Raw genomic sequence first — 24,375 nt, 5'->3', positions numbered from 1 at the left:
CGCGTGAAAGCGCCCGATGACAGAGGCCTGACATTCAGGTTTGTGCCGGCGACAATAGGAGATCAGACGACTGTCTCTCGCCTTGTGGTTTTTCTTATGCGTTAAATAAAAAAAAAGCGACATCAAAAAGCGGCTGCCATTCAGCGGATTGAGGCGACGGGTTCTGGTTACAGCTGCTTAAAAGCCAAGCGAGAAGACTCTCTTTCAGTATCTAGGGAGGTTTTGCGGGGTGCTTTTTGATCCTGCCCGGACAATAGGAGGGCTTATGCGGGGATAAGTCTATTACAATATTTAGTGGCTGTTGCTTGATGACAATTGTATTCACAAGACACGGTGGCCCGTGGCTTGTTCTTTTAGTACGTATACCAGTGGTTGTCAGTGAAGGAGAGCAAGAGTCGAAGGCAGCATGTGCTTTGAAAACTTAGCACGGGTTGATTTTATACAAGAAGATACTGACGGCAGCAAGAAAATGGAGCGCCAACTCAGTGAAGACAAAATCTTGCTGCCCTTTGACATCATAACAAACCCTAAAAGTCAAACACGCCAACCGGTCTTCAAAGCCACGACAATCGCAATTCACGTTGAGTTCTTATCTTGACTTTTTTCTCTAATACTTGACCTTGTCTCATTGCATTAGCAGAGACCCCTTCTGCGGTTCCAGGCGCAATAAAACCAAAAAGTAAGAAGGCAACCGGCGTGAGGCTGCAGTCATCTAAAACCCCCGCTGTCATCAATCAGTGTCTCTCGCTCTGGCAATCCCATCAGCCACCTGGTCTGCGGGCCGGAAACTAACGCTCATGGGTTTGCCAATTAATATTCGTGGCAGGCGGGCCACAAAGATTTGACAAAACAAGCTGAAAAAAAAAATGGCATCAATTCTTCTAAGTAATCTTTTTAGCAAAGTATGTGATTAAGATCTTACACACTAACCGCACTCTTATTCTTGACCTTGACTCAAGCCTACTTTACGGCCCTCGATAGACACATCATTGGGAAGGGGAGGCGAGAGGGAGGGTGTGTGTGTGTGTGGGGGGGGGTTAACCAATTAAACAGCAGCCGTCCAGTAGGAACAGAAGGAAACTCATTTAGCAGACCGAATGCTTCAGGACAAACTGGGCAAGGCAGACCTTTGAAAAACTACGTGCTGACACCCGTCACCTGTTTCTATTTGACGCGGTGGCGATCCAGGAAAAAAAGAGGTAGCCACAGCTTGGACTTGAATTGCTTTCCAGGCCTTTCGCACTCCAGCCAAGATGGCAGTGATGTTGACGTATCAGGAAGGCAAAAGGAACCATGCGTTCAGAAAAACGGAGAGGAAGGATACGGCACAGGAAACCTCCGACCCCTTGAAAAATATTCCCTATATTTAGGGTGGGCATACCTTTAATTTGATGTCCAAAAAAAGAGGACACTCGGCCCGGCCTCGAGGTACTAAAATGATACTCAAAGTTTATTCAAAGTAACCTTGCCAGCAAGCTGAATTTTTGCGGTATTTACTACGAGAATGCATCTTGTACCGCTCCCGCTGAAACCCGTTGGCAACTGACCTCTTTTAGGTCGGACCAATCAGGCCTTGTTTCGGGCGGGACGAAACCAGGAAGCGCCAGTGGCAAGGGGGAACAAACAAACCAACCTAACAGACGAACAGATGCTGAAATGAATTCTGTTCTCGCAGAATTACTCACCCTTTCCTTGCTGAATGTTGAACAGCGAGAGGCCGCTTTGTGCATTTTTAGCTGGTAAAGATGTTTTTTGCTTCTTTTTTTTTTCCTAAGGCGAGACCGAAGACGACATTTTCATTCGTTGCCGTGATTAGTTAAAACAAACGTGCATCTTCCAATCAGCTCCAAGTACTGTACAGAATGTCCCGCCTTTCCTGCACAGATCTGCCACTTTATGTGGAAAGCAATGGAATATAACGCAGTGTTTTTAAGTGATTGCGTCTGTATTTGCTCAATTCTGTGAAGTTGGGGTACAAAACATCAATTTGGGTAGGAATTGCGACTTTATCCTTCGTCGGAAATCATCCATTTCCGAGTCTTGGTTTGAGCATAACCAGAGCCCCCCGACTGCACATCTGCACTGACCTGGCATTTGCATAATACTTGTGGCACACTTCCTCGGGCAGCGAGTCAAGGAAAGCCTTGAAAAGTCTAAATGGACAAAGCAGCTGTCGGCCTTTTGAATGCTTTCTGGTCAGCTCAAAGGCGGCTTCATAAGCTCCCAGTAGGTGATGTTCATTTCAACGCTCAGTTGCAGAAAGCCCTCCTGGAGCACCTGCTGTTGCAATTTGTCCTCATTAAAAATGCACATGTGAACGTTTCCACGGGAGTTAAGAAATCTAATAAAAAAGCGTGAGTCAAATGAGGTGACAAAGGTTTTCAAAAGAGCTCGAACCTGTGATGCTGCAAGGGCTTCAACACTGATTTAAATTCAACCTTTCAGGGGTGAAAACGGGCCCAGCCAGACAGAATTTTACGACACTGGGATATGATGTCTGCGTTGAGCCTGTCAGCTGGTCAACAGCTTGGCCTCCAAGGGGAATCTTTCGATCTGTTCCCGCCGGTGTCGGTGCAACTTTGGTTTCCTGTGCGAGGATGTGGGCAACCAACTTGGCTGGAACAGAACTTTTACTTCTTAGCAACCTTTTTTTTTTTTTTTAAGAAACATCTCCAGTATATGTAAACTTTTTTCTTCAATACATCTCTTAGTAAATTGATTTTTTTCCCACTAATGACAAAAATAGTTTGTGGGCCACAGTTCCGACTGCCATCCCCTTAAATCTGCGGAAGGAAAAAGTGAGCATAATTTCAATTCCACATGCCTGCTGAGATGAAAGGCCAAATGATGTCCCTAAAATCCAGCATTCCAAACCAACTCTCAAGCCGGCCTCAGGCTATGAGATTTACAGTTGATATATATATTTAAAAAAAAAAAAAAAAAAAAGCAAAGCCTTTATAAGTGCGTCTTTATGACTTTCCTCACACGACGCGGGGGCGAGGCCAACAGCTGCACGTTCAAAGTTGTGTGGCCTCGTCATTTCAACTCGAGACCGTTCTGGCTCTTTGTAATCTCGATGGCCCGGCTTTTGCCCCTGGATTTAATGTTCATATTGTGACTAAGCAGCGAACGACGGGAAACTTGTCGCTCATGAAAGGGGGAGGCCAATGATGTCATCCAAAAAACAACGCATTCACACTGAAAGTTGACGTGAGGAATTCCCTTCTGGGGAGTTTTTAAAGATGCGAAGATAATTTGGAAGTTTGGACTGCATTTGCTGACAAAGGCTAATTATTTTGGTTCCAGAATCAAATTATTTAATTTATCTGATTTGAAAAGGCCCCGTAATTAGTTTTAATTTTTTGTCAAAGGGAGTACTTAGTTAGAATTAGAGAACTTCATTTAGCTTTAAAACCTGCTACGATCACCTCAGGCACTGGGAAATAATTTTTGTTAACAAAGACTAATGAATTATTTTGGTCTCAGGCTCAAAAGGCAAATTATCTGATATTTTTTTTTTAAAAATGTTAATTTTTACTTTTAAATGTAAAAATAAAGAATTTATTAATGTAGTATTTTTATGACATTTTGGTCTCTTACTGAAATGTTTCTTTGTAATGAGATAAAATAAAAAAATAAATTATAACAGTTTTAAAAATTTCCTTTACATGTTGAAAAAAATTTGTACTTTTAAATGTTAAAAAGAAAGGCCAACATTTTATTAATGTATATGACTTTACTAAGTTTTCCTGTAATGAGTTTAAAAAAAAATGATATATGTTTTTAATTATCTTTTATTTTTTTAGTACGGATGTTTTTAAAATGTCATTTAAATGTTGAGGAAGAAAAAAGTAAGCAGCAGTTTATTAGTATAGTGTTTTTTCAAAGCCAGTGATGTAATGCCGGGGGGATTAGCGGCAGGGCTGGACACTCCTGTGGGACCTCTCAGATAACGTTAAAAAAACGTGCGAGACATCGGAACAATTTCCAAGTCCACATGTCGACGCTGTGTCTTGGGGGGATTACGCGTGAGTGGGTCAACGTGTTGGTATGCTCGAGCAAACGAGAGTTGCTAATCTGTCTCGGTCAGGTGCAAAAAAAAGTCAGGGGCTAATTTTAACCGTGCCGAGCTAGCGTCTGTCACGGCCGGTAATCCCTCTTTGTTGCTTGAGTGGCACGAGAGGGTTGCGGTGGTGTGAAGAAGCCACTCATGTCGATACGATAAGGCTGGATTTGCACCAGCAGGTTCAAGTGACATAATTCTCATTGCACTCATGTTGGTAGTTTAGCTAACGAGCTAACAAAAGCGCAGCGTTATTTCACAAGTAGCCTACAGTAGATTTTACAAGCCACTAGTGATTGGTGTTTATTTTGTACTTACTATGTTACTGGTTTAGTCATTGTTTTCTAAAGTAAAAATAGATGTTTGCAAATGTCTTATTTTAATAAAAGACAGAAGATAATCAGTCTTCTTTCAGTCAAAAATCAGTGAACAATTACTGCTGATGTGCTGAAATCAGAGGATTTGGACAATTTTAAATTTTAAAAATGGCTCCCTTTTACTGATAGCCTATATGGATACCTTTTGTAAATAGTGTAAATAAAAGCTTTTTTGAAAATTATAGAAAACTTTGTTGGTTAGTTCAGGCTGTATTTCAAATTTGAATCACTCGCACAGCATCTCGTCTAGATGAACTTTGTGCAAAGCCAGCCTTAAAGCAACACTAAGGAACTTTCAGTTTACGTTGTTCATGGCGCCGCCATATGGACAAAGCCGGTAACGTTATGCCTGAAGGAAGACCACGTTTCTCATGAGGACAAGCGCGTTGCCTCATTTTTGAGCTCACGACATTCAAATTGACTTCCGTCTTTGTAACGAATGGGTAAAGGAAGCGACATATGCCATAAAACAGTCAGCACATTTGTAGCTTTTTGTGTGACAGTCTTCCTTCCTACCATCCTTTTCAAAGTTGTTTAGTGCCAGTAAAAATAATACCGACCCCCTCAGGCCATGGTACCAAAGGTACTATCAGAAGAGTTATGAAAATATTTTATTAAGGTTGAAAAGTTCTTTAGTGCTACTTTAAAAGCAAACTTAGCGCCTGTTGCTATATTTAGTCAGTATTCAGACCCTTCTTGATGACTAGTGACAAATCTAACAACTTTTGAGGGTTTTATTGGAGACTGGAGACTCCCTTCCAGCTGCAGTAAGAGCAGAAGCGATTCTAACCCGCGTACAAGCGTCAAGTAGATTTACTTGACTGTTTAATTTCATATTTGCTAGGGCGGCATGCACTCAGGAGATCTAACTTGTCCTTCACAAGCAATTAAAAAGTTTTTTTTCCATCATTTCGTCTCATACCACAGCAGAACCTCACTGTAACTCACAAAGCTTCCAAACCGTGTTAGCATCTTGCATATTGCTGTTTCTACAGTGCGAAACAAAAATTCAGAGCCCATTCCGAATCCAAACGTCTCCCGCAGCGGCTCGTCTGGGCGCAGTGCAACAGGTGCAAAAACACTGCGCGGCCCAACAGAAACTTGGGGAGCCGTTACCTCGTCCGCATCCGTGGCTGTTAGCTGCATTATCCTGAAGCCGTCCCCCACGTTCTCCTCGATGCTTACGTCCAGGATGTCGTTGGGGAAAACCGGCGGGTTGTCGTTGACGTCCTGCAGCGTGATCTCCACCTGTGGGCGGGAAAAGGACCACCAAGTTTTCAGTTAGAGCCGAGCCAAAACGGACCTGCAGGAGATATGAGTCAACGCATTGCACACAGTTTTTTTTTTTGTGGTTAGCGAGAATAAAGCCATAGCTGTGGATCATTTGCGAACGTTGCGACGTTTCCTCCAGTTACGGGAAATCGACCGCCGATACCACATGAAGAGCGACGCGTTCGGTCCGTGTGAGCGATATTAGAGCGTGTACTATTTCTGATACGATACCCCAGTCGACTCGTCTCAAAGTGGTGCTTAGGGAACCACAATGCGGGTTCCAGCTCGACCTCACGCACCCCGCAGGGCTGCATAGAAAACATGCATTACGCCATTACCAAAGTAAAGAACTGCTTGGCGTAAGAAAGCAAAATAAACACACGTCCCGGGCGACCGCAGACCCCCCGGCTGGATAAACTCACGGCCATGTGCGGAGACTTGTTGCGCTAATTGGCATTTAATGGCCGCTTTGCTCATTGTTTATGGAAATGATGCAATTCAGAGTAACATACGCCTCATTTCATGCAAGACCACGCTCGGTAAACCCGACATTGCATTTTCCGACAAATATAATTAAACGCATCTTTGCACACTTTCATCTCACGTACAATTTACTGCCGCTGTTCATTTTTGTGTTTTCAATGCACTGCTGATAGCATTTTTTTTTTGCTACATACAACACTGCTGACTACTCCATTCTGTTTGTTTACATAGAACACGTTTAGTAATAAATGCACTGCTGATGGAATACTTTTTTTGCTAGGTAAAATTCTGTTCACATTCACATCTGCTTTATCGACACCATATGTTGTCCGAAGCGCAATTACCAAGCCTCATATTCACTTTTCAAAGTGCACACTATGGAAAGGTTTTCCATTTTAGTTTATAAAATAATTTACTTTAACCTCCAGAATTCTTTGCCGTACACTGGCCAACAGCTGTTTTTTCGCTTTCGGCATACCTCGAATTACGAACGAGTTCCATTCCTACGCAGGCGATGTAGTTGATATTTACATCAAAATGCTTTGTACAATAATTAAAAAAACAACAACATTTGCCATTCGGAAGACGCTAGAACCAATATTTTGTGCTTCCGCACGGACGATCATTGCTGACGGACGGCACATTGGAAATTTTGGACGTCCGTCACTAGAGGTAACAACGACACAACTTTATTATTTTTATTTATTTTTATTTTTTCAACTACACAACTTTAAATTAAACTTTAAAATGGTGCGATTATTGTGGGAAATTACCGGAAAAGAAGGTGCCACGGACGAGGCACAGGCGTCGTAAAGTCGGAACGACGCAACTCAAGGACTCTCTGCAGTCTTGAATTCAAACATGTTCTGTTAGTTGGCTGCGCTAAGATAACGGGAGGGTTCGTCATGCTGCTGTTTTCATTCACATTTATATAAAGCATGTTTTGTAATCTTGATTGACAGTCACGTACATGATCGGTGTCCGCTGCTGATAGGATCGTTTTTGCATCATAGAGTGCCGCTGACGATTGCTGCTATTTACATTCACTTCTTTATACATCGTATGTGATGTGAACAGTTGACAACATTCACTGCTGCTCAGTGTCGCAAATAGAAATACATGACGTTAATAGATATTTATGGGTTGTTGCTTTTTTTATTCTATGATGACACTATTCTTGTGTGTTGCTGCTACTACAATCCTGCCCATTTCGGGATTAATAAAAGGCTTATTCTACTGTGTCGTTTATTAATTTGCATACCATTTGATCCTGAGCACAGCCGATAGTTTTGCAAGGACGAGTTGCTACTCAAGCTTAGCAAACATCTAAAAATAAAGAAAAGAAAAAAACCTCGGAGACGGCGCGAGTGAGACGTTTGCGTCTGTTTGTGGCCGTATTACATTTCCGCAACTCAAACTGCGATCCCCCCCCGCCGCCTCGTCCAAGAACCCCGACACACATTTCAAAGTCAGTAAACACGCTTTTGAACCATGACCGACATTTTTCGCTTGGCGTTCCCAGTTTAATTGCCTCAATGAATATGGAGGATAATGATAATTATGGGGGATTCTTTCACAACTCCCCACAAAAAAAGACATACATGTGTGAGTGGGAATGCAAATGGGAAATGGGGGGAATAGAGAGGTCGTCAAATGTCAACAATGGGTTTTGTTTTTATGAACAGTTTCCTGCTGCATGCGGCGAGCACACAATGAGTTTCAAGGACGCGGTTATACATTTTGCCAGGAATTTGTTCTGCATTCTACGGCACGCGCATGCAACAACAATAGAGAGAACCGTTACGAACAGTGTGCCTTTTGGGAAAGAGCAGATTACACAGTAAAAACTGTATCTGAAGTAACATTTTCCTCCATTTAGGCAGCAAGGTGCACTAGTTAGTAGCGCATAAGCAGAGGTGGCAAATCCAGGTCCAGAAAGTAAAAACCCTGCCACAGTTTGGCTTTAGCTATTCATGCTAGCTAGCTAGCACCCTAGCAGGTAAACTAGAACCATGGGAGCTAGTTAGCTAGCACCTGGGGCTAAAGTCAAACTAGCAACACATCAAGACTCTGGCGCTAATGTGAGTGTGTTTGTCAAAGTGCACTGCGATTCGCTGGTGACCAGCCCACCATGTATCCCGACCCGTGTCTGGCCAAGGCCGCCGTCCACGTGTTCGTGTGGTGATAATTGCAGAAGAACGAGAGGCCTCTTGGAGTCGTGCAAACGTGCCGCAATGACGACAACGACGACTCACAATTTGACTCGAGCCGAAGGAACGGGGCTAAGTCAACAAACGATGAATATTTATTTAGCACCCCATGTGTGTGTCCCCTTGCCTTGATGTGTAAATAATGCAAGGCCCACTTGTGAGGACTAACCTAATTAGGTTAGAAGCGCGCTTTTGGGAAATAATTACGCCTTTTTTCTTCTTCTGCGGTTTGCATTACCCACGCCGTGGCCCGTGAGGAAGGGGGGGGGGGGGGATATTTCAAAGTGCTTTAAAGGGGGAGCATTTGTTGACTCAGAGAGAAAGTAAGGTCAAGAGGTAGGAGTTACATTGTCGCTTGTAGAGCAGCACAGCATAGGGCAGGTAAAAGCCATTAGTTTACACACTAAATGATTATGTTTCACGCAAGCCCTGTTTCAAATTGCATGCCGCCTCCAGACTTGTATTATTGATGCGCTCGTATGAATGATTCACGGGCCAAGTGGTCCCCTTACACTCTCCATTATGTGTTATTATGTATTTCCCAAAAGGTGATCATTTAGACATTGAGCACTCATAAGAATCATAAGTCGTTTTTATTCCTTGGTGTTCAACACGGCACAATGCTCGAGCCCTTATTTAAGTTGCTATTTTTGTTTTGTAATGAAGTTAGCTTCAATTGTCTTATGGTTTATGTTTGATTTCTATTCTACATTGCGAGGGACTGCTGAAAAGCTGAATGCTAACATTTGAATGCATGTGCTTATTAAGTAAATTGAAATATAAATTACTAAAGTACTAAAATGTTGTCCAAGCGGTGTTTGAACCCAGGCACGTGGTAGAAGGCAATTGCTCTAACCACTGAGCTAACTTGACTTGTTTGAAATCACGGCTAATAAAGTATTTATTTTGAAAAGTGTCATCTGATGCTAAAAGCTAACATGCATTTAATCATTTCAGTGAAATTATCACCTATTTCCTGATCTGATAGTCAGTTGGTGTACATGTACATCACTTAGCATGATGGCCATGGATAGATTTTCGATGTACAGTTGAAGGTGGGATTTGAACCCGAGACCTCCTAGTTACTAGACATTGCACTTTACTAACTGTGCCACTAAGCAGTATTAGACAGGCGGTAATGATGATAAGTTGTATGCATGGAAGTGGGCGTGGAAAGTGGGACTTAAAAAAAATTCTATTTCAGTCGCATTGAAAATGAATGGGGAAAAGTTGATCTTTAATGTTAAATTGTGTGAATACTGTAAGTAATGTTAAATGAGGAGGATAAAAATCACAATTACTTGTGCAGCTTTCCCACAATAAAATTGATTTGAGTTCACTATTTAAAAAAAAAAATATATATATATATATATTGGTGTACAACCTATCATATTTGCTGAAAAAGATCATGTGATCTAGTTTTTTGTGCTCTTTTTGAAACACACAAAGAGGGCTCCAATCTTGGCTTAATTGAATTGGTGTCAACGAAGTCTGCAACTGAGACGCTAATATCTTTTAAAGTTTATTATTAGTGCAGTACAAGTCAAGTGCACTTCCAGTGCATTTTTTCCTGAATCAAATCTGGAATTAGAGTTTATGAAACATTTATGGTTTAAACTGTTAATATAAGCAATTACAAACAATTTCAGGGGGTGTCAATTACTCACGGTTATTTGCTATGTTAGGCTAGGCAGGGCTAGCAAGGCATTTGCCCAATTACGGTGAATGAAAATATGAACTCTAAGATTCACGTCACCCGTCTCACATTTTAGTGGCAATAAAAGTATACCAGTGTGAAATGTCAAATCAATACAAAAGCGTAGTTTGCTTACTCATGTCGTCTGCTAACGTCACATTTTTCTGGACTCTGGACTTAATATTTTACCCCAAAAACGGTTACATCTAGTCGGCATTTCATTCAGATCATTTTGTCATTCCAGATCATTAGAGATGCATCTTTTTTGCTTAACATTACTATAAAGAAACCACAATGAATCTATAAAGATTGCGATTTTTCTTGCTTTAACTGGTAGTTATCCCAGAAAGGCTGAAAATAAATTGGATAATAATGGAATAATAATGTAATATAGTGAGTTTTGACCTCTTCTACCTCAATAAATCAAAGTTCCTTTTGGTTGCCAAAGTGTTGGGAGTTTCCAATGCTGACATTCGACATTCCGCCAAGCTTAAAACGACAGAACACGGAATATACCAAAATTAATGTTCCGTCTTACCACTGCCACGCGAGAGGAACATTTTGGGAATATTGGCTGCAGCTGGAGGCAAAAAAAAAAATGTCACTTGGAGTCATTTTCCTACTCAAAGCTCCAAAAGGCTTTCATACGATTCCCAGTTTGAATGGGGCCCTTCTCCGAAAACGTGGATAAAAATTAAAAATAAAAACTTCCCCGTCAGCGAAGCAGGAGCTGTTTTATTTGAGAACATCCACATATTAAACCGATGGCTTTTAATAACGAATCGAGGTTGCGATTCCAACGCACGCTTCACTTTATCTCCACGTGACAAGTTTGGAAATTCCAATTCCACGTAAAACGCTTTGAAAGGAAATCTTGATGGGAACAAAGTAAAGTAAAGCAGGGATGATTTCAGGATGATTAAAGTTCTTGTAAGAAGCTGTTGACAAGTCAATGTCAAGACTTAAAGGAAGTTCTGATCACACTTGGCCTCTTAACATTGAAGGGCTGACTTTGTAAACAGCGATTTGCATCGGAGGAACCTCATCTTTCAAATGCAGATTGAACTCCAAACATAGCACTTCATCATCAAGCAGGAAGCTGGGACTGTACGCTCTTAAATCTTCTGCCGCACCTGCTTCTGGGAATCCCGCACATCCTGCTGTCTTATTTCATCACTCCCAACTTCCAACCCTGTCAGACTCCCTTTCCGTCACAATTTCGATGATGGTGTCCGTTGAGGACAATTGCTTTCTCTACTGAGCGTGTCAAGAACCAGGCCGCTGTCCTTAAACGAATCGCTAGCCCTAAGTTGGAACGATTCAAAAGTTGGACTTTTTCGAGTTTGAAAAATGATTCCTTCAATCATCCATCTATCCATCCGTTTTCTTAACCGCTTATTCCTCACAAGGGTCGCGGATGTAATGGAGCCCATGCCAGCTGCCTTCGGGCAGTAGGCGGGGCACACCCCGGAACTGGTTGCCAGCCAATGCAGGCTCCTTCAATCAACAGGAACAAATTATTGGAGTTCATCAATGGTTGATTCTATTTTCACTCATGGAGTCAGCACTTCAATACACTTGTCAGTTCGGCTGCAGAGTCGCGCCAAAGTAAAATGCCGATCCCGTCTCCCTGCCAACACTGCTGAACTATATTCTTGTAACCTTGCCAGCAAGATGAATTCTGGTGGTATTTGTTGATAGGTTTGCTGCCGACCAACCCATCGGACCAATCAGCCGTTGTTTAGGCAGGACGAAACCAACAGGCGCCGATGGCGGGGGGGGAAACAAACAAACCTAACAGACGGATGGATGCTGCAATTAATTATGTTCTCGCAGAATTACTCAATTCCGTACATTTTTATCTGGTAAAGATGTTCGTGCTCCACCACCCCCGCCGCCCCACCCATCGCCAACCCCCCAAGATGAGACGGAAGACGAGAGAAAACAAACTGTGCAAAGAAGATGCATCGTCCAATCAGCTCGAAGTATTGCACGGCAAGCCCCGCCTTTCCCGAACGGGTCTGCCTAGTGAAGTACCAGATTGATCATGTGAAGAACTCCCTTGAGTGAATCACAATTATCAATCTGGCTGGCGAGGTTAATATTCTTGTGCATCAAACAACACTGCAGCTCTGCTCGTCACTCTGCTTTCACAAGATGGTGTTTGATTGTGTCGGAAAGTCTCGAGTATTATGACAAATTATTCAAAAATTCAAAACATCTCATGGAAGAGACAGCTCACCAAACATTTACTTGGTTGTGTAATTTCACACTTGATGGTTGGGCAGGCACTCCGGAGACTCAACTATTTGCATATCAGCTATTAAAAAGTCAATTTTATTGTTCCCTTTAAACAAACTAACAAAACGCAAACCACCAGAAAGAAGAATTCTTACATTCAATTGTCAAGTTCCTTTGAAGCGCGACCAAGTTCTCTTTCTGCTCCATTTAGAAGCAACGTAGATTAAAACAAGTCCGGGTCCCTGAGCTCGAGAATCAAGCCGATGTCGTCATCTTAAAAAAAGGATCCAAGAAGAAATATCACAAAGCCTTCTCATATTCCAGTTTGGTCTAATCCTTACCACTGACTGCAAACCATCAACTGTTTAAGAACCGCGCCCAGACATCATCAGCAAAGACTCTAAAAACTGATTCCCACAACTTCTTCACCAATACATCAAACCTACCAGGGCTTATAAAACAAATTTAGGTTGGAACTATTCCTTCCTGTAAAAAGTCCCTGCTGTCCGATACAATATGTCATGCGCTTTCGTTTGGAAATAGACGAGCGGTCGTCTCGACAAAGGCCAGGCCTCGCGTCTGCGTTCCTAAATCTAAACGCCGTATGGCAAAGAACCCGCAGAGTCGCATGCCGCGTAATAGAAATGAATGTGGTAGAAGACTGCGTTTAACATCATTTACGTTATTTATCTAGTTCATCATTGGCTCCGGAACGGGGCTGATACCCTGGTACGAGTGCCATGTTGACAAATTGTCCAAGACAGGTCAAAGGGATCTCTTCCGTAAGGCGTCTTTGGCGCATTTAATCGCGAACCGGCTCGCTCTGTCAAACAAAAGTCGGCGGTGTAATTCATCTTCCGACCGCACTCATCAGGGCTTCGGGCTAAAGTGCACAAGCTCCGGCGGGGGTGGTGGGGGGGATTTGAGCACGCCGGAGATGGGAACGCGCACGCAGAAGAGAAGCTGGACGACGGCCAAACCTCAACTCTCAAAAAGTCCAAGATATATGATCGCGTTCTCCTCAAGTCCCCCTGAACTTTTCAGCAGAAAAAAAACAGGAGAACCACAAACAAAACAGGAGAGTCTGCACCGGATCACAAAGCACCTAGGCCTTATGTAACCAACGAGAAGGAGGAAGCGGGTTGGTGGGGGTTGTCCAAGGGAGTCCAGACAATGTCAGACAAGTGGTTCTAATAAAGGGGATCCCTGTCCTCTGTGGACCACTTCACCACCTGTTAAAAGATTGTTTATCCATAGCAGGACCCCCTCCGAGCGCTCTCAAAACCCTGCGCCAAACTGAGCATTTTGAGACAGATCCATAATCCGACACAACAAATCACCCACTCGGTTATGTCGACTATTAACGGTGATTCATAGAAGCTTCTGGATTCAGATCCTGACGGATTAAATACAAACAAAACTGGGCTACCAGCTCAAGATGTGGACTGTGGCCCTGATCTGGACCCAGAAACCATTCTATAAAGAATTTCATTTTTAAATTATTGCTAGGCTGGTGCGCATGAACCGTCTCAAAATTCACCCATTTCATGTATCCTGGTGAAAATGGATATGATGAAGCAGTCCCAATCATGAACCCCCTCCGAAAAATATTTTTCCTCTGATACCATTTTCACCTGAGACAAAACTGGGTGGACGTGTCTGTCATAACCCCGCTAAGCGCAAAAGGCCGAAACTGAATAGGAAGTCGGACATTTTGGTTTGAAACAGAAGCTATTTCAAATATTTGAAGATGACAAAATAATTGGAACTGAATTGCACGGCATGCTGTGCATGATTAAAGACTTCTCTTGATCTTTTAACTGAGCACCTTTGCAATAAACAGCCACGTCAATTCTCAATTTCTCCTCTCCACTTCTCACTGATCACTACTTTTGTGGGTGAGACGGAATGTGTAATAACCCGACGTTGGAGTGGCGCTAATGGAAGCAAGAGACGATTTAGAGCGCCTTGAAACTCGAGCACGATTCAAAAGTATCATTGAAACGGTGCCGCATTCCGTATGTTTGCATTACGAGGTCAGAGAGGACGTGAAAATAAGCACTTCCTCCATCCTGCGAGATGAAAGGTAAAAACAACAAATATAATTAGCCAATTTGTGTTTGAAAATGCTTTGGAGATGTGAGGAAAACACTTATGGGGTTTTCTTCTGTCTTTGTTGAGTGAAGTCTGCCGTCTTTTAGGGGCTATTATTGCTGCACTTTTTACGCAATTACTCCCATTTATAGCCCGTAAAAAAAGGAGAGAAAATGTCACAAAATGAGTTTGTCTACTCTTAGAAACTCACTGTTCTTTTATACTTTAACAAAATGTGTGTTTTGTACAAAACATAACTGTCCATTCATCCACTTTCTGAACCGCTCATTCCTCACCTGATTAATCCTAAACCTTTACTGAATCATATTTTATATTAGAAAAATTCTCACATCAAACCACCGAAATGAAGTCTATTACAAAAAAAAAAAAAGTTACTCAACAAAACAAGGAGGTCAAATGCCTTGAACGGTTTCAAGATGATAGTGAGGGAGTGTCTGACGAAACGCTAAGTGGGCAACGCAGTGACCGTTCTTTTAGATAAAGCCAAATATTCTGGAAACATGTCTGGAATGACAAAAGTAATAGCCATCTTTTTCAAAACTATTTGTGTACTTTGCTCTTGACCAACTTTGGATCCATCGAGCGATCAAACCGCTATTACGTGACATCCAACATCGCTGCGCATTATTGCACGTTGTTCGTAAACTCAAAATCACTTGTCTGGATTATCGTAAAATTGTCATTTGTTTTTCACTGAAAATTTGACCTATTCACGTTTTTGGAGCTGAGGCCAAAGCCCCGAGGAAAAAAAAATAAAAATCTAGTTTTGGCTTCATCTCGTGACATCTTGATACCAACAAAGTACCGGTATAGGGAGTCCTCCAGTTATGTCCAAGTTTCGTTCCTACGGTGGCGACGTAACCCCGATTTTTGATTTATTTTGGATTTAACCGTTAAAGTTGATATTTACATCAAAAAACGTTGTACAGTAATTTTTAATTAGAGCTAATATTCCGTGTTTCCGCATGGACATTCATTGCTGTCGGACGGCAGAGTGGAGCTAATTGAAATTGAAACACGGAAATGTGACGCGCCTGATGGCGAGCCAACCTGCTCTGTGGACGTCCGCTGCTGTATGTAACAGCAACACAACTTGAAATAACTTTAAAATGGCGCGACTACTCTAGGAAATTAACGTAAACGAAGGTGCTACAGACGAGGCACGGGCGCCGTAAAGTTGAAACGACGTAGGTCGCGTACGACGTAACTCAAGGCGTCCCTTTACTCACTGAACTGACTCCTGATGCTTTTTTTCCAAACATTTTCTTTTTTAAAAAAAATCCCTTTTTTCGTGGGCCTAATGCACATCTTTTTGTGTTTGCCATCTTAAGATGCAGTGCGAAACAACTTAACAAATCTGAAAGGAAGTCAATGAAAAAAAAAAGAGGAAATGTTGAATTTCAACGCGATGAATAAATCAACCCATCAAATGTCTTCCCATTGAGTTTCTGTTGGTTATTCTTCTCAAATCAATCAAAAGTGGCGCACCAATCACTCATTGCTCATTCATACGTCGGCGACAAATAAGCCAGACCTTCACCGCCCCCCCGTCAACCTCATGCATCCTTTTGTACGCACTTCCTTCAACGCTACAAGGACGCCTTACAAGGCTTTGCATGTTCAGCGCCGGGCATTATCATGAAGACGGACCTTTTTGGAAGGGCCATCCATCTTAATTAACCGGCCATTTGTATGCCCTTCAGGGCCGCATGGGATGGAGCGTCGCGGCCAAAGACACAATCTCAGGCCTCTGAGACTTCATTAGTGGATTTAAAAAAAAAAAAGCAAATTCAATGGGCTCCCCATGTCGCCTACACATTTCATTATCTCCCACTGTTCATTCTCAGTTTGTGTTTTAAGGGTGCAAACTGGAGCGAAGCGAAAGCTTACTTGCTTGACATTCCTTTGGGGTTCCACATAATTCGGGGCAGCCTGTTGGAGATTTACAACTCAGCCGTGGCAGCGGCTACTGAAATGAGTCGATTATGATTCCTGACTCAGACGTCAACTGTCAGGCTTGGTATCATCTCTCCAGAATTGAGGCGGAAAGGTTAAGTAATAGTCCACTACACTGAAAAATGTTTCAAGTTTGGTAACGTTTTGATTTCACTCCCGTGAGTTAGCGGATAAAAAAAGGAAAGAAAATAGATGTATTGTCTACTTCTGTTTAGAAGCTTTTAATTACCTCATTCACTCCCAGCCGTTTTCACTGAAGCAACCCCCTTCGCTCCTGGCTGTTTTACTGGTATTTGACTGATTTTGCAAGGCCCACAGAATATTGTGTTCTATTGCTATTCTATTAATCATTATTCACAAATCTGTTTTAAATTGTGGGGAAAAAAGCATGTTTGCAACATGACCTGGTTGGTCTCTTATACTCTGCTGCCACCTGCTGGCCGTTTTTGTAATAACTACTAGTGATTTACCCGTTCTCTGCAGTTCAGAGGCTGCATCAAAGCTCGAGCACACAAAAAAATTAAAACTGGTACACTGGACACTGGTAATATTTAAAATAGAACATATTTATACGTTTTTGGGACCAAATGAGTTAGATGCATTATTGATGATTCAAATATGTTTTTAAGGCTTAAGAATCAGTCACTTTATGTCATATACGGTATCAACAAGTTATGGATATTTTTAAAAATTATAGTTGCAAGTGGTTTACAAAACATTACTTACTTAACATATAACTTAACTAAAGGCTTAACAGTTTCTTAAGCCTTGAAAACTCATTAATAAACACTATAGTGACCACTTTTGAACCATCAACAAAATAATGTGTGTTTATAAACACTTTCTACTTAACTAATGACTTGCCAGCTCATTAAGTATTAACCATTTATGAACCATCAAGGGTGTGCCAAAGGGGTTCATTCACAGTTTATAACTATGTTACTAATGACCTGTTGCTGTTTATCAAGTCTCTAAACAAAGTGTTATTCATTAATAACTGATGTATAAACAACTTGTTATGCCTAAATGCAGGTGGTCTCAAGGATCCTATTGGTTGCAATTTTCTCCCCCAATAAAGTACAGTACATAAAAAAAATAAAAAAATAAAAAAATTTAAAAACATGCTTGCGCAGTATTGTTTTTGAGCGGTGAAATCCATTGTTTTGAGTGTCAATCCGTCTGGGAAAACAGACGGTGAACACCTCCTCCTCAATAAATAACACTAAGGCACCCTGGTGAAAAGCACTTAAGCTCCCAGTCTGACCGCAAACTGATGAAATAAAGCACCTGCAGACAGCCTCGGCGTGTACGCAGAAAGGACAGTGAGTTCATAAAAGTAACATTTCGCAAAGCGTATACACTAAAAGCCAGTCGACAGGAATGAGTGCTGGTGCTCCTTAGAAGGTCACAGGAGGACTGATTACTTCCTCAATGCGATGAGTTTCCTGTTCAAACAGGAAGTGGGAGCAGGAACGCGACACAATGAGGCCTCGCTCTGACACTTGAAAGATAACCAGCAAGTCATGTGTGCGCTTTTAGCGAGTCTTTTATTCATTTGCAACACTTTGCATTCTAGCATGCTGATACAGTGTTAGCAGTCTTAGCATATACAATACGATGCCCTGCGTTTAATACACATTACACCACACTATGTGTTACCTTAAAGCTAAAGTATCATAAACAGGGCGAGAATATAACAATACTCAAATAGAAAATGAAAAATGTGTTATATTTACTGCAGTTTATTCACAACTGTCTGCATGCATGCACCACACTGCCCCCTGGAGGCCAAAGCACAAATAACAAGGTACAGCATCTAACATCTGGACAGGTGGAGTCGCCTACATACTTCAAGGCAGGGGCGATTCTAGGGTCAGAGGTTTGGGGGTGCTGAGCTCCCAGCCAGGCAAGATCAATTCAACCGTTTTGTACCTTTTAATGCCATTTTATTCCCACATTTATGAATGAGAAGCATGACGCTTTTTGGGCCATAGGCATTCAATCAGTTAGCATGTCAGTAGTACATTAGCTTTAATTTCAACACACACACACACACACACACACACGCGCGCACAACAGTTCCAACAGAGGACGGTCTCTGATCACCACCATTTGAACAAAAGCACTGCATGTTAATACACTACTGTATCTTATTTAAAAATGACATACTGTCTGTTAAAAAAGGAAAAAAAAATTAAAGAAAAAAAGCAAATCTCTTAAATTTTAGGGTGCCTGGGATTCAATTTAGGGGTGCTTGAGCGCCCCTAAAAATGACCTAGAAACGCCCATGCTTCAAGGTAAAATATTGAAGTGTAACATTTTCCTCAGTGTTATGTTGGAGTGAAATTTGCAAAATTTGATTTTGGAAAAAAAAAAGAAGAAGCCATTTTTTTTTTATCACAATTGTAAGTATTGTACTTGGTATTGGCGGCTACTCAAATGAAAGAAAGTGCACTCATACTCAGTCTGGGAGGCGGGGGGGTCCTGGTGCATCGCTACCGAAAACTATTCATAGGAAGCCTTGCTAAAATATTTCATTATTAATTAAAGCAACAAACACTGCAGTAGCTGCAGGGAATTGAAATGTTTTGTTGATGGTTTTCAGGTGTACCTAATGATGTGACCAAATATTTCATTTGATAGTTCTTGCTAATAACGCTGTTTAAAACGGATTATCTTTGCGCTTGGAATTGCCGTTTTAATATTTTTTCTCTAAAGAATCATTTCCAAGAATTTGTTTTCTGTCAAATTATTGAATGCCCACAAAGCACCTCCCTCTTTTTGCCCATTTTTTTAAAATGTATTTCTGAGGCAGAAGTGATAGTAATGAACAGCAGACGTCAGCAAATGCTACCCCCACCCTGCTAGCCTTTCGCCCCCCCCCCCCCTTCATTTCCCTCTCCTGATCCATAAAATATATGCCCGAGCCCCAGCAGAGGTCAGCGAACAAACGCCGGCCTTGTGTTAAACGGGCTTTCATCCCTCGGGCGTCCCACAATGCAAACTTTTTGACCTGACGAGCTGACCCCTCCAAACACTGGAGGGAGGAAAGCTTGAAGGTGTAATGGATGAGCCTGTAGACAGAAAGAAAGAATGAAAGACGGAAGGGAGGGAGCGGGAAGTCCGAGAGTTGCTACCTCTCGTTGACGGAAGCCTCCGCGGGGCATTCGAGAGTTGACAATTAATCGGCTCCCTCAATAGAGAACGAAGACAAATTGTCTCGCGGCCATTCGACCGTGTCCGACGGCTACTTTTTCTTTTGCAGACTCAGAGCTCGTATGAAAGGAAAACAAATTCAACACTCAAGAACTGACTCAAATCATTTCACATACAGTGCTTAACAAATGATTGCTGTCAGATGGAAACCTTGTTTGCCCAAATATGGTCAATTTCAATTTTTTTTATTGTATTTTCTTTTTTCTTTTTTTTTTACAAATTGGTTGTATGTTGTATGTATAATTATAGCTATAACATTATAGCTCATATTAGACAATTAAAAAAAAAAATTCTGGGTTAATTTCTGTTGGAAATAGTAAAACATCCTGAGCGCAAGTGAGGCTGAAAGAGTCTGCATTAAAGCTCTCTGTTATGCTTAATGGACACATTGATTTTTTTAATCATACGTCATATTGTTGAATAGTCAGAAATTGTTCATTCCCCTTCAAAATGGTCAAGTGCACAAATAAAAATGAAAGAGTCTGCATTAAAGCTCTCTGTTATGCTTAATGGACACATTGATTTTTTAATCATACGTCATATTGTTGAATAGTCAGAAATTGTTCATTCCCCTTCAAAATGGTCAAGTGCACAAATAAAAATGAAAGAGTCTGCATTAAAGCATTTCACAATGCTTAATTGTCACGAGTGGTCATTCAATTTAAAAATTCCTCAGCCCTGCTCAAAATGAACAGATATCAATGCAAGTGAAATTTTTTGGTTGTTATATCGTCAAAGGTGAATTCTGTTTACAATTCCACATTTCTGTTAAAATGGAATAACATTCAGAGAAATCAACTGAAATGGAAAGAGTCTACGTTCAAGTCCTTCATGATGCTGGAATGAATGCTGGATGCTAAGCGGCTGACCATGAATTGAGTTTGAAATTGCTCAAAATGGGAAAACACACAAAGCGCTTCATCTCCTTTGACGACAGCGGGTTGAATACATTTGTTAAGCGCAGTATATCATTTTGTGGGTGTTTGCGTCATCATTTTTCATCTGGTGTTGTCCTTTTCAAAAGGTTTTACACTGAAATGGTCCCTGAGACCAAGTTTTTTTTTTTGTAACACTGGTGCGATTCAAACCAATTGCTCTGCGTGATATTTAATTGAACACGAGCTGTTAATCCAGGGGAGAAAAAAAAAAATCAACTAATCCAGATTAAGGTCAGACAGGCGCAGAATGGGGCGGTCAAATGCACCGCGTCCGGCCTTGGCCGACACTTTTGTCCCTCCCTAATTTTTGCCATAATCACATGCCTGTGGCTGTTTGTTTGTGTGGGAAACGGCGGCTGGGATCCACGGGGGGAATTTTAACGAGAAAGGTAATGATTAGGAAGCTGCCAAAAAACGCCATCCTATTCACAATCTGTACATAGGTTGCCGTGGTGACAATCCTGCCTGAGAAAAGATTTTGTCATTTAAGTTCACGGCATCAATGCAACAGCGGGACATTTTTTGGGTGCATCTCACTCCACCTGAATGCTGATAAAGTGCATAAAAAGAGTGAATGCGCATTTTACATCCCAATACAACAAATAAGGAATACAAGCTATTTTATCCTATAGCACAAAAGCATATAGGATGTTGTATATTTTTAGCATATGGAGCAAAATGATTGCATCCCGCTCACTTTAATAAGCATTTACACATGAATAACTCGGGGTTTATTGTAGTTCAGCTCATAAATCACGCACGGGTTTGCGAGGGTTCCAACGCCAGGCGCTTTTTTGGTGTGGATTAGTCTCGCAAACAAATGGCATCAAAAGCCGCGGCAAATTCCTCTCGCTATTAGCGCATACCACAGAGAACTGATAAGTGTAAAGCTCAAGTATATGAGAAGCTGACTGCTAGGAACAAGCGCGTATTCTTCAGGCGTGTTTGTGTATTCCGACTTCAGTAGCCATTTTGCAGAAGTCTCCTTTCTCAGGTTATAGTCAATTTGTCATCCATTTTGTTGAGGAGCAGGATGCAGGAATCAATGAAAGCCACCTGGCAGACTCATACAATGCATTTGTAATGCACATTAAAGCACTTCATGAAGATGGATGGTTTATTCTTGTAGTAGTTTATATTCCTAAATTCAAAGGTGACTTTAGATTGAAATGCCTCCTTTTTGTTCAAAACGGAAAAAAATCCTGAGTTAAAGAAAGGAATAAAAAAGATAGAAAAAGAAAGAATCTGCATTAAAGCATTTGATGATGCCGGATGGGCTCTTACTTTCTCGCTCTCTCTCTCTCTTTTTCTCTCGATGACAGGGTCATATGTCATATGTCTGAAGGTGACTTCAATTTCAAATTGCTCAATGCTGTTCCAGATGGCAAAACTTGAAAATAGAAAGAGTCAGCAATAAAGCACTTTGTATGCCGGATGTTTTCACTCTCATTTTATTTAGTTTAGTATTATATGTTTGAAAATGACATCAGTTTGAAATAGCTCGCTTGGTTAAAAAAAAAAGAAAAAAAGTAAAACATTCAAATAACATTGAAAGAGATAGCATTAAAGCATTTCATGAAGATGGATGGTTTATTCTTGTAGTAGTTTATATTATTCAATTTGAAGGTGAATTTAGATTGAAATTCCTCTTTTCTGTTCAAAAAGTAAAACTTCCAGAGCTAAAGATATAAATAAAAAAGAAAGAATCTGCATGAAAGTCAGTGAGTCTCTCTCTCTCTCTCTCTCTCTCTCTCTCTCTCTCTCATGACCGGGTTAAGTCATATGTTTGAAGGTGACTTTAATTTTAAATTGCTCAATGCTGCTCCAAATGCTAAAACTGGAAAATTAAAGGAGTCCGTCGTACACTGATAAGCAGCATCAAGCACACACAAAAAAGACAATCCCACTTTTAGCAGCACAGCTGTGTTTGGAAAAAGAAGCCATTCGTCACAAAACAAGGCAGATATATGTTTCTTTCTAACCATAATCTATGAGCATCCAATGCCCCAAACGTGAGATCAACCATGGCTGGCTGTAAAGGCCTCTTGCAATTAATGCATCAACAGCTGGGGAAACCATCCGGACGCTCCTGAGTACTGTTGCTACAGCTGACAAATATTGCAAGTTAATGAAGGGAGGCTGTCAGTGAGAAGGGGAACATATGAAAGGCGCAATGTGGATTTTGGGGCAGCCAAAATAGCAAAAAGAAGAGTTGATGTGATTCGCCCAGCAGCAAATTCTAAAGACGATAGCAACTATGAGCTAACACGTCACTTTGTTGCGAAAAAAGCAGGCGTTCAATGAGCCCCATTTTACTCGCCTCCCAAGCAAACGCACAATAATCTCCACTTCATCTTAAACCAGAGGTTCCAAAGTTTACTTAAAGCATAAAACTGATCCAATTTTTACGATATTTGCTGAATACATCCAGTGTATGTGTGAAACGAATGAGTGAGACAATTAAACCTCCGCTGACACTAATTAAAACCGTAACGGTGTCCAAATTTAGAAGTGAGTGACTGCAGTCATCAGCTTTAACGACCGCGCATTGACGGGATTTACAGGCTAGTCAACATTTCACAACACTGAGAACTATAGTCTCTTATACAGGTAATGTGTCCAGTGTATCAATGCTTTATGGAGAATATTGTACTTAGCTAAGAATGCTAACGTAGAAGCTAGTGCATACATATCGCAGAGAAAAAGCGCAAAAGCTGACAAGCTCTTTTTTAACTGTTGGTTGTTCAAACGACGAAAAAGCAATAATCCGAAATAAATGTTCTACCCAGGAGCTGGCTTCGTTATCTTAGCAGGCTAAGTAGCAACTATTAAAAGTGCTACTATCACAATCATTCAAAATTGGAAAAAGAGAAATAGACCTAAACAAATGTAAAAGGGAATTAGCCTCGTTAGCTTAGCTGGTTAAATTGCAACTTGTAAAAGCGCTACTATTACAATCATTCAAAAGAGGAGAATGAGAAATAGACCTAAACAAATGTAACAGAGGACTAGCCTCGTTAGCTTAGCTGGCTAAGTATAACATTTTAAAACTGAGCAAAACGCTTTTGGGGGGGGAAAAAGAAGTGAAAAGTGTTGCAGCATCGCCAGGAAAATGGATAATGTGATAAACTGAAGTGTTTTTCTTGAGAAAAAGACATGTGGCTTGTTTTTTTTGTTTTTTTTTTTCAAAGGACTGTTTTTACTTGACAAATTAAGCCGCTCGCTCATCAGCCTAGCATGATGTCAAGAGCCAGTGGGGGCCAACAAAGATTTTTAAATTCTCCATTTCCAAACAAGATTCGCTCAAAGGACGCTGAGCGGCTTTTAGCGGGAAGTACTTGGAAGAGAAAGAGAAAACACATGACGTGTGTAAGCGAGGAGCCTCTGGGATGGCACCGTATGAAAGCTTGCCGCAGTAAGAATAAACAGCGCAACAGGCCAAAGACAAAGACCAGCTGAGGCTGAAAGACTGTGCAGAGATTCATTTGAAGCAGAAGTGCTCAAGTCCAAAATTCCAGCGGTTCTACAATTACTGTAGAAACTTCAGGCAAATTAAGCCTAGGAATTCTAAGGTAAGGTAAGCAGGGCTGCAATTTATTTTTTGGGATGCACAGATCAGTGTTAGATACCAGCACTAATGTGGTACTCTAATGGACAAATGTGATGAAGTACTGCATCCATGAGTGAAAATGCAAGCCATATTTTTACAGTGAAGTCTATACTCGTTTTTTTTCCCTTCTTTTTCTTCACGGTGCCACCGAAAGCAGAACTCGCTCGTCTTGTTACAACCCCCTAAACTCATCATGGT

The 24,375-nt window shown here is 41.3% G+C and overlaps 1 protein-coding gene across 2 annotated transcripts in view; it reads right to left on the bottom strand.

The window, feature by feature from the left end:
- The window catches only part of fat4 (FAT atypical cadherin 4), a 108,486-nt gene that overhangs the window by 46,396 nt on the left and 37,715 nt on the right, over window positions 1-24,375 (bottom strand). For both annotated transcript variants that reach the window (XM_077578028.1, XM_077578029.1), the window contains exon 2: window positions 5,557-5,688. In XM_077578028.1, the coding sequence (XP_077434154.1) occupies window positions 5,557-5,688 (132 nt within the window). The remainder of the gene's footprint in view (window positions 1-5,556; window positions 5,689-24,375) is intronic.

Source organism: Vanacampus margaritifer, chromosome 10 (genome assembly GCF_051991255.1).
Source record: "Vanacampus margaritifer isolate UIUO_Vmar chromosome 10, RoL_Vmar_1.0, whole genome shotgun sequence".
Classification (NCBI taxonomy): Eukaryota; Metazoa; Chordata; class Actinopteri; order Syngnathiformes; family Syngnathidae; genus Vanacampus; species Vanacampus margaritifer.
Note: the sequence above shows the minus strand (reverse complement) of the source record. Positions and strands in the feature narration are given on the sequence as shown.